General features: G+C 44.9%; 1 protein-coding gene across 1 annotated transcript in view; it reads left to right on the top strand.

The window, feature by feature from the left end:
• col5a2a (collagen, type V, alpha 2a) overlaps positions 1-9,357 on the top strand; it is a 33,833-nt gene extending 24,476 nt beyond the window's left edge. Inside the window, exons 32-54 of the mRNA XM_089002411.1 lie at positions 70-114; positions 190-288; positions 519-626; positions 767-820; positions 1,087-1,140; positions 1,223-1,276; positions 1,368-1,421; positions 1,527-1,634; positions 1,746-1,799; positions 2,075-2,128; positions 2,373-2,534; positions 2,697-2,804; positions 2,906-3,013; positions 3,105-3,158; positions 3,223-3,330; positions 3,593-3,646; positions 3,749-3,856; positions 4,022-4,075; positions 4,168-4,275; positions 4,482-4,791; positions 5,087-5,268; positions 6,662-6,904; positions 7,880-9,357. Coding sequence (XP_088858537.1) covers positions 70-114; positions 190-288; positions 519-626; positions 767-820; positions 1,087-1,140; positions 1,223-1,276; positions 1,368-1,421; positions 1,527-1,634; positions 1,746-1,799; positions 2,075-2,128; positions 2,373-2,534; positions 2,697-2,804; positions 2,906-3,013; positions 3,105-3,158; positions 3,223-3,330; positions 3,593-3,646; positions 3,749-3,856; positions 4,022-4,075; positions 4,168-4,275; positions 4,482-4,791; positions 5,087-5,268; positions 6,662-6,904; positions 7,880-8,026 — 2,430 coding nt within the window. The 3' untranslated portion in view covers positions 8,027-9,357. The remainder of the gene's footprint in view (positions 1-69; positions 115-189; positions 289-518; positions 627-766; positions 821-1,086; positions 1,141-1,222; positions 1,277-1,367; positions 1,422-1,526; positions 1,635-1,745; positions 1,800-2,074; positions 2,129-2,372; positions 2,535-2,696; positions 2,805-2,905; positions 3,014-3,104; positions 3,159-3,222; positions 3,331-3,592; positions 3,647-3,748; positions 3,857-4,021; positions 4,076-4,167; positions 4,276-4,481; positions 4,792-5,086; positions 5,269-6,661; positions 6,905-7,879) is intronic.
• The last annotated feature ends 1,285 nt before the right edge of the window (positions 9,358-10,642 follow it).

Below are 10,642 nucleotides of genomic sequence, written 5' to 3' on the forward strand. Positions count from 1 at the left end.
CTTATTAGTAGTTCTGACAATAAAATGTGTTTAGCTTTGTTGAGCGAGCATGTGGTGTTTTTCTTTCAGGGCATCCCTGGAGAGCTCGGTGCAGTTGGACAAATTGGACCTCGGGTGAGTGGAGTGCACTTTTCCGAATGATGTCGATCTTGACTATGAATATTAGAGCTTATTGGATTTCGTCCGCAGGGTGAGCGTGGAATTCCAGGGGAAAGAGGTGAACTGGGTCCAAACGGTCTGCAGGGACCCAAAGGAATCCCTGGAGCTCCTGGACCAGATGGGCCGAAGGTAACATACATTATTAGAATGGTCCAAAAGCAATGTCACGTTGCTGAAAGGGGGATTCGTCAAGTTAGTCGGGCCGAAAACATCCTTTTCACAGTAATCGGGTTTCCCATCGCCATTTTCGTAAATGGGGAGAATTGTACGAACAGTTTTAGAACGTACATTTGAGCAAGAGTCATTGGGATTGGATATGGCCCTCCCTTAAACTTAAACCCACACATTTGTCCCTGAAGGGTAGTCCTGGTCCTCCTGGTGCCCTTGGTGATGTGGGCCCTCCAGGTCTTCAGGGGATGCCAGGAGAAAGGGGCATCTCTGGTCCATCTGGACCAAAAGGTGACAGGGTAAGATTTTTAATTTTAATTAATTTGTTTGTTTGTCCTTTTCCAATGTGATTTATCGCATGAGATTGAAACAAGCAATCCATTTTGTGAGTGTAGAATGAAACATTGTGACTCCCTACCTTGTGGTGTCTTTTGCGCAGGGATCCATTGGCGAGAAAGGATCAGAAGGTACACCTGGAAATGACGGCGCAAGGGTAAGTAGTTGGCCCACGCAACACTGATTCACTCCTTTATCACTTTACAAGTAGTTTTGCGACAATCAATTTGGTTGAATCATAGTTTAAATTGGCAGACGGAATAATTTTGTGGACTTCAGAGTTCATTTTTCTGCTTCTTTAAATGGATCCCTTGCAAGTCCATCCCTAAGAAACCATGCAAGCACAAGGCATGATCTTATAACCACTTAGCTTCACCACCAAATAATTAAACCTAAAGGTCTGTGTGATTTCCGTGTTTCCAGGGTGCACCTGGACCTGTTGGCCCATTAGGACCCGCGGGACCCAGTGGTGAAAAGGTAAGTTTTTTTTTGCAACCTCAAGACTGCTTTTACAAGAACAACGTATCAAGAGTAATCAAGAGTATGTGACATATTTCAGGGAGAACCAGGACCGAAAGGACCCTCTGGACCTCCAGGTTCAAGAGGAGTACATGTGAGTATATAAGACCGGTTGAATTGAAATGTCCCGGATTGTCCTCGTTATTGTGGACAATCGTGACTGACTATTTGATCATCCTCTGCAGGGAGCAAGAGGTGACCCTGGTCCCATAGGTTCCGTTGGTTTTGCTGGACCACCTGTAAGTCCTCATCAATAACACAGGGACATAACCACATGAAAAATCTTTGAAAACTTTGCAGTGTTTTCAAATATTTGTGGCACATTTTCTATTATTCCATTGCAGGGCCCTGATGGCCAACCTGGAGTAAAAGGAGAGACCGGAGAACCTGGCCAGAAAGGAGATGCCGGATCCCCTGGACCTCAAGGCTTAGCTGGAGCTCACGGTCCTCATGTATGTTGTAATAAGGAATAGTTTGCAGATAAAATGTCTTACAAAAGTGCTTCTTAATGTCAATTAAAGCATTTCTGGAGACGGGAAAACTTATGTTATTTTTCCTTGTAGGGGCCTATTGGTGTTGCTGGACTCAAAGGCGGAAGAGGAACACAGGGTGCACCGGTATGGGAATGTCATAAGTACAGACATTTTTTTATGATATGACTATTGAGAGATCCATCAAGCCATCGGTGAGCAATTTATTGATGAGTTAACACTGGGGCCGCTCAGAGTGCAGAAGTGCATAGTTTGATTCAGACTCCAGCTTTCTTGTGTGTAGTTTGCATGTTGTCACTGTACCTGCGTGTGTTTTCTCCAAGCACTCCGGTTTCCTCCAGCATTCCAATAGCATGCGTGGCTAGCTAACGGCTCTTAGAAAATAAATGTTTTGTTGACAGGGGCCCACCGGTTTCCCTGGATCTGCGGGAAGAGTTGGTCCACCAGGTCCAACTGTAAGTATCATCATCAATTTTCCATATTTTAAGACGGCTCGTCTTTAGCCGTCTGAAGGGACAGCCATTTTCCACTTTCCCTGTGTCAGCTGGCAAAATGCCCGTCTCCTGATATGGACTTGCATCCAACTTTTTGTTTTAATTGTGGACGTTAAATTGACATTGATTTAAGAGATAGAGAGTCCCACTCTGACGATGCAATCTTGAAAATGTTCTCCTTCATGACTGAAATTGTTTCACTCAGGGTCCAATTGGTGAACCTGGACCACTAGGGGCCCCTGGAAAAGAGGGTCCTCCTGGTCTTCGCGGTGACCACGGAGCAAATGGAAGACAGGGAGAACGAGGGCCACCCGGACCTCCAGGAAGCCCAGGAGACAAGGGAGATTCTGGAGAGGACGGCCCAACGGTTGTAGTGACTCTGTTGTTGATAAATTGCTTCTGATTGATTTCCACAGAGATGGACAAATTAGCTTCAAGGGTTTTCTTTTAAATATTTATGCCATCCAGGATTTGAGCAAAGGTTGGAGTTCCACAGTATTAAATATCGGTTTTGTCGACTTTGGTTTAGGGCCCTGATGGTCCTCCGGGCCCAGCAGGAACTACAGGCCAGAGAGGAATTGTTGGACTTCCAGGTCTGCGAGGTGAACGTGGAATGCCAGGTCTCCCAGGGCCGGCGGTCAGTATCCTCTTAAGTTTCAGCTCTTCCATGCATTGACCTTACACATCGAACGGGTCCACCGTATTCCACCCTTTTGTAAGCCCCTTATTTGCTCTTAGGGACCACCAGGAAAACAAGGATCTCCTGGATCAACTGGAGACAAAGGGCCCCCGGGACCAGTCGGGGTTCCAGGTGCCAATGGACCACGTGGTGATCCCGGTCCTGACGTTAGTCCTTTTTAAATCTGCGTCTGTTCTTATTCGTCCCTTTAACGCAGAGCGTCTTTCTAGTGCATGAATGCATGTGGTTGTTTCACAGGGCCCTGCCGGCTCTGATGGTCCGCCAGGGAAAGAAGGTGTTCTTGGACAACGGGTAAGGATGGAGTGTCTACAAGGCTATAAATGTGGCACAACACCAATTTTCGATACCATTCTAGGGAGATCGAGGGGATCACGGTCCAGAGGGTTTGGCTGGTCCTCAGGGACTTCCTGGGCCCCCGGGTCCTGTTGGTGTCGCCGGAGAAGCTGGGAAACGAGGACATGCTGTAAGCTGGCCTTTCATATATTCAGTTTGCAGTGCCTGTCGGTTATAATTTTTTCTTTTCCTGATGGAATGTGCGATAGAAATGTGTTTAATGTTATGGGCCTGACAACATTTTCATCAAAATGATGACTTTCTGAGGACATGTTTGAGCCTGAAGAAACTTAACTCCACACGCTTAAAGAGCTCAGCGACTAAATATGGCAGTGGAAGCGTTCGTTGGCAGACACATTCTATCCCTTAGGGGCTTTTTCTTTCTTTTGCAGGGCTCCAGAGGACCGGTTGGTCCACCTGGATCAGCTGGAAAGAGAGGACTAGTGGTAAGTTCTTCCCTGACGTTGAATAGGCGTTGGACGACACCTCTGAGGATCCCTACCGTTGCAGATTTCAAGCAGCCATAACTATTTGCCCTTTTATTACAGGGACCCCAAGGACCACGGGGAGATAAGGGTGATTTGGGTGACCATGGAGAGAGAGGGCAGAAGGGTCATCGAGGATTTACTGGTTTGCAGGGTCTTCCTGGACCTCCTGTAAGTCACAGCTCCTTGCAGTCCTCAGACTCAATCTGTTGATTAACCGTTTTACCAAATGTTTGAAGTCAACTGATTACACACATTTGGATTGTGTTCATTTGAGCTCTGTATCTAGAAGAAAAAAAATCAAGGCCAGAAAACATCATGCTTTCCCAATTTCAGGGTACGACAGGTGAACAGGGAGCTTCTGGAATCATTGGACCAAACGGTGCACGGGTAAATGTCACACTTTTTCTTAAATTCTTTGCAAGCGTTATGCTGTTGTCTTAATCTGTGTTTGATATAAGCATTCTTGAATAATATTTCAGGGGCCACCTGGCCCAATCGGGCCCTCTGGCAAAGAAGGATACATTGGACAGCCTGGACCTATGGGACCCCCTGGAACACGTGGAATCTCAGGAGAAATTGGACCAGAGGTATTGTCTGATTTGAAAGTCAAAAAAGGAGTTTGCCTCGGTAACATTTGGTTCTGGGACCGACTTGTATAATCAGGAACTCAAGACATTCAATAACTGAACATCTTTTGGACAGATGTTTTCGAGGGCGAGGGGTGTATCTTATACTTATTCAAAAACTAGAAAAAAAAGAAATAGAAATACCATGAGGCTCTCTTGATACCCAGGGTCCACCAGGAGAACCCGGACCACCAGGCCTTCCTGGACCACCGGGACCTCCCGTGGCAGCTATGGACGATCTGTTTGGAGGCCCTCACGATTATGAAGATGCCCCCCCTCCTCCGCCAGAGTTCAGTGAGGACGAGGCTCTACCCAACACCAACTCCTCCACACTTGCACCGGTGGACCCTGGCGTGCAGGCTACCCTGAAAGCACTCAGCAGCCAGATTGAGAGCATGAAAAGCCCAGACGGCAGCCGCAAGCACCCCGCCAGGACCTGCGATGACCTCAAGAGATGCTACCCTGACAAAAAGAGCGGTGAGTTGGACTGACGACAAAGTGAAATGAAGTTGGAGAACCAGAACCAACTCTCTTATGGCTCTCCACAGCTTAAGGGGTCAAATATGCACAGCGTTAAAATATTTTTAAAATGAGGTAGTGCCTATCTGGATTCTTTTGTTGGCTTCAAAACAATTCCGTCAAAATTCAAGAAGCAGTGACATGCGCAAAGACTGCCGGGATAAACTCCGGCACTTTCCGCGACCCTTGTGAGGAGAACATTCTTGAAATCCCACTGACCGCATGTCACCGTTGGTGTCCCTCGGCGATGCAGGAGAATTCTGGGTGGACCCCAACCAAGGAAGTGCCGAGGATGCCATCAAAGTCTACTGCAACCTGGAGACCGGGGAGACTTGCATCTCCGCCAACCCGGCCAGTCTACCTCGCAAAAACTGGTGGAGTTCTTCCAAGAACAAGCCTGTGTGGTTTGGAGCTGATATCAACAGAGGAACACAAGTGAGTGCTTACGTTTTCAAGGTAGCATATCTTGGATCGCCTTTGTCAAAGTTTCCCAAGGAATTTGTGTTGTGGACAAGAGTCCATTTTGACGGGGAGGCCCTGTATCTTCATTTCCTTAAGCCTTCAGTTAAAGGACAACCGACACATTTTTTTGTTTCCTAACTGACATCAGAAAAATCTTTTATAGCATCTAAAATACCCAAACTACGCAGACTGATATTTGATACACAAAATACACAGACTGAAGTGTCCCAAAACTGCCACAAATGAGCTTGAAACTAGGGAGAGTCAGAAAGTCCCGCCCACTTGTTCGTCACGTCAGGAAACTCCTTCACAAACTGCCTTGCTCCAGAATCAAAACAATGGCTTCAGAGAGTTCAGATTCGGAGAAGATGCTTTCTTGTTACTCACCCAGTTATGAATATGGTTCAAAATAGTTCTGAAGAGGAAAGCATAAATGTTTGCAATCGATTAAAGAAGTCTTTCCGTAACAATTCGAGCCGTCTACAAGCTATGAAACTGGTGAAGATCTGGACTCCGATGTAGCGCCCAGAAAATGCACAAGATGGCACACAAGCTGCGTTTCATGCAGTATATAAAACCATATATCAGAGCCGTAAAGCCGCCCATGATTGGTTAAAATCCGTGGTAGAAGACAGAGGGATGGGCTTTACGCACACACACAAAGGAGACCGTCACACGAACATCAGATGTTGAGATGAGCGAGAGCTCGTCTCTCGACAGCACTCCAGAGTAAAAAATGACACTATGGAAAGTGGATGTTTGTCCGATCGGTTTGCTCCACTAATATTGCTCTCTTTCACCAGGCGAGCTCACAGTTAGCATGCAGTGTGACTAAATGAGTAAACATACATCAAACATCCGCGATCCAAGCGCCGAATCGCTAACTCTGATTAGCTTCCTCGTTCGCCTCCGCTGGTGCTCGACTGCTCTGCTCCGTTGGAAATGGCTGTTTGTCGTGTCGTGTGTGTCGATTTCTCAGTGTGTCGATTTCTCAGTCAGGGGCGTTCCTGACGTGACATCACGACAGGAATCGTCACCAACTCGAAAACAAGACTTCCTGAATATTCAGCGCGAGTCTTCAAACGTCAAATAGCTATATGCGGTGGAATCTTTGTAAAATGCGCTCAGAATCAGAATCAGAATCAGAATCATCTTTATTGCCAAGTATGTAGAACACACAAGGAATTTGTTTCCGATAGAACACGCTGCACTAGTATCGTCGTCAAAAAAAAAAAACTGCTAAGTGGCACTATAGTAGAAGTCATTTTACAAATTATGGACGCAACTTGTCCGCAGGTGTCGCTTGTCCTTTAAAAGGCCCTGAAGGCCCGCATCAAATTCTTTCTTCTGTGACGAATGTTTCCAGTTCACCTACGGCAACAAAGACCAGGCGGCAAACGCCCTGAGAGTCCAGATGACCTTCATTCGCCTGTTGTCCAAAGAAGCGTCTCAGTCCATCACCTACCACTGCAAGAACACTGTAGGCTACAAGGACCAGAAAGCGGGCAACCTGAAGAAGGCCGTCATCCTCAAAGCCTCTAACGACCTGGAGCTCAAGGCCGAGGGAAACAACCGCTTCAGATACACCGTGGTGGAGGACTCCTGCACTGTAAGTGGTCCTCGTCGGATTAAAATTCTAGTCTCTCATTTTTATGTGTGGTGTATTCGTGTTACAGTTATACCTTGGCTTACGAACTTAATTGATTCCCAGACAGAGTGTCTAAGGCGAAAAGTGTGTATCCCAAAAACTAATTTCCCATAGGAAACCATTAAAATGAGAATAATCCGTTCCCATAATTTTCTACTTTCTAATTTTCTAAACCTTAAAACTACACAAAATATACCTTATTTTATGTATAATAAATGTGTTATGGTATTATAATTAAAGACATAAACTGTACTGTATAATTAAGTTGTTTTATTTACCTTTGTGATGGTCGTTGATGGCTTGATGGAATGGTGTGGCCGGTTTCATCAGCATTAAACACTTGATGAGTAACGTAACCTTCTTCTTTCACCATCTTGAGGAATGATCCCTTGTAGGTGCTTCCTCTGTGATAATTTTATCTAGTTCCTCATCAATTGTGTTTTGTTTAGCTGGGTTGATAGCTTTTTGCATCAAGTGTGCAGATGGTTTGTGCGGGTTGTTTGTGGAGCCTGATTGATGGGACATTTTAACCTTGCAGTCTACACTCTGCCTTTGAACTATCAAAGTTGAAACTCTCTCACTGTCGTCTGCCTGTCTCTTTAATGTTTAAACCACTCCCCCTCACTGCTGCGTTCTTGACCAATCGCGGGGCTTTAACCAAAGACTGGGGGCGGGGAATAGAGGACAAAAACAGTCAGCTGCCATTTTATTGTTAGAAGAACGGGCTCGTTCGCGAACGACACATCACTCATTGAGGCAGCTTCGTGTACGAAAAAAGCTTGTATGCCAAGGTAAAATGTTCATAAATGTAACGTTCGTAAAGTGAAAAGTTCGTAAGCCAAGGGGTTCGTGAACCGAGGTATCACTGTACTTCAAAACACAAAACTGGAGTACCCATGGAGTAGATCTGTGACTCTTTTTCTTATGTTTTTACAGCAAGCAAACGGCAACTGGGGCAAGACAGTGTTTGAGTACAGGACACAGAAAACTGCGCGACTTCCCATTGTGGATCTCGCCCCTGTGGACATTGGCGGCCCCAATCAAGAGTTTGGCATCGATATCGGGCCGGTGTGCTTCTTATAAAACCACCAAAGAATGAAATCCAAAAGGTCAGAGGGCAAACGCACATCCCGAGACTTTTTGAACTGACAGCTGACCGTGATCAGCCTCCTTGTACAGAATCGGTACTGAGGACTTTTCTGGCCCTGTGGCGAAATATTTATTGTGCCTTTCAACTCACACCCCAGCCAAACATTTCCAAGTGACACGTCAACCATTTGAAATTGGACTTGATTTAAAACGCCAGTCATTTTTTGTTTGGTTTTGTTTGTTTTTACGATCTCTGTCTCGACTTTCTGCCTCGCTGAGGTCCGTTTTTCCTCCACTAAAACGTAAAAATCAAAATAAAGATTTACCCATTTTAAATGTTTACCTTGTTTTTCACAACATGCATCTAAGATCTGTAGTTGCCGGGTTTCCTCAAAATACTAGCTAACGTCTCACAAGTTAGCCTGTTTTGAAGGGGCGGTCCAGGATCGTGGTTTATCGAACGTCTCGTTTCTCCTCCAGTTTGATTTTCGACCAAACATTTTGGGTTTTTTATGCCTCGGTTTACGGTTTAATTGGTTGTGGACCAAACTGAGCGCACCTGAATGCACCGATGGACTTCCCGACGCTTCCTTTTACGCCACTTCCTGGTTTTGCATCTCATTGTGAGCGATGCATTAGCAGACATTGATGACATTGATTATAATGGGAAATACGTCTGTGTAAGCTCTCAGTCGTACAGGAGTGGTCCATCGATGGAAAGGTTTTGTCAGCCGTCATCTGTACTTCTTTGAAGGTGTCGGACGTTTCGCTTCTTATCCAAGATGTTTCGTCAGTGAACTAAAGTCTTTTGCTGGTAGTTTCGGCCCTATAGATGTCCCGACACGTCCCATTTTTATCCCCCAATACCTAAAAACAATGAGATCTGCCCTCGTCGTGGACGAAACGTTTAGCTACCTCGTCATCGAGACCGACATCCACGAGGCGCCGTGTACCAGGTTCTTTCTTTCACATGTCGGTGCTGTTTTTGCTAACGTCGTAGCGTGACGCTAACTTCCTCAAACTCTTGCAACTCAGGCAATCCTGAATGGGAGAGATGATGAAAATGATGTCGGTGCTATGTCATGTTTTTCTTTGTCTGTTTACACCTCATATTTTTGGTTTTGCAATATCGAAACGGTAAAAGGTAGCACAGATTATTCTTTTTTTTTAAATGCATGTCAGTTCTCCCCTTTCAGTATCCTGGGTTCATATATTACCTTGAAATCATTTATTTTCTTTTGTTTTGTTTGTTTTTTATAGACAGAGGTGGCTGTTTGCTTTTGTATCTCCTGCTATTGCAACAAATTAAACCAAACGCTTGTTCATCCCGCCCCGAAGCTCTCGTCATGTTAATTTAGGAAGAGAAAGTTGGTCGCGGAAATGTTTCCTTTTGTTGGATTGCACATCCAATTGACAAACGATGTTGGTAAGCCATTTGTATTGCGCACAATAGTTTGACTTTTTTTGTAACTCGAGCTGCTGAAATTGCCCTGAAAGTCATTCCATTGTCATCATCTGGTGCTCATTCCCATATATATATATATATAGACAGGTGACATCCAATTTACGACCAGTTCGACTTACGACCACCCGTACTTACGACCACTACCTCGAGACCCTATTTTTAAAGTTTGAATTTTACGCCTGGCACCGCAACGCGCTAGCAGGCCGGCAACGCGTACGACAATTTTGGCCAGCCAGCATCTCACTCTCGCACAGTAATCGATTGTGTGATGGCACTAGAGGGGGGGGGTGGGAGTTTGCGAGTCATTTAGCCTCTGAGTCTCTATTCAACATTTTGAATGGGTTTCAACTTACGACCATTTTGACTTACGACCGTTTGGTCGGAACGGAACTCGGTCGTAAGTCGGATGTTACCTGCATATCAGAATCAGAATCATCTTTATTATATATATATATATATATATATTTATTAAAGTTTATTTGATTTTTTTTTAACATGGTCAGGCTTGACTGCCTGATGGATCCTAAAGGCAGTGAAGGCGAAAGGAGGACCAAACCCCCAAAACCCCACACTGGATGCATTTTGAATTTTCATCCTTTGAAATAAACAGTGCGACTCATTCACTCTCCCTGTTGTTGTTTGGGCGAGCAAAAAAAAGGACCACAATTACCACCACTCGACTCCCCTCCGCTTCCTTTTACGTAACTTCCTCTTGTAGCATTCCATGTTAAGCAGGCGTGTTTGTATCGTTCAATCAATTCAATAGCAAATTTCCCAATTGTGGGACTATTAAAGGCTTTCTGATTGCGATCATGATTAAAAAATAAAAAAACAGACATTGATTACATTTAGCTATCCAGCTACCTATCGTATCTATTTGCTATCTATTAGCTAGCTAGCTGCCAAGCTTTTACCTATATAACTATCGAGCAATTTAGCTAACTATATACTCTATTCGCTATCAAATGGCTAGCTAGCTAGCTTTCTATGAATTTGAGTTACTTCCGGGTTGGGTGAACGCTGGCGCGTGCAGCTGCCCACCCACAGAGAAACTTTCTGTGACTGTAAAGTGACCTTGAGAGTTTTGAAAGGCGCTTATAAATGAAATGTATTATTATTATTATTATTATTATTATTATTTTTTT

The sequence above is a fragment of the Hippocampus bargibanti genome, linkage group LG08 (assembly GCF_051943395.1).
Source record: "Hippocampus bargibanti isolate YZ-2025 linkage group LG08, ASM5194339v1, whole genome shotgun sequence".
In the NCBI taxonomy this organism is placed as follows: domain Eukaryota; kingdom Metazoa; phylum Chordata; class Actinopteri; order Syngnathiformes; family Syngnathidae; genus Hippocampus; species Hippocampus bargibanti.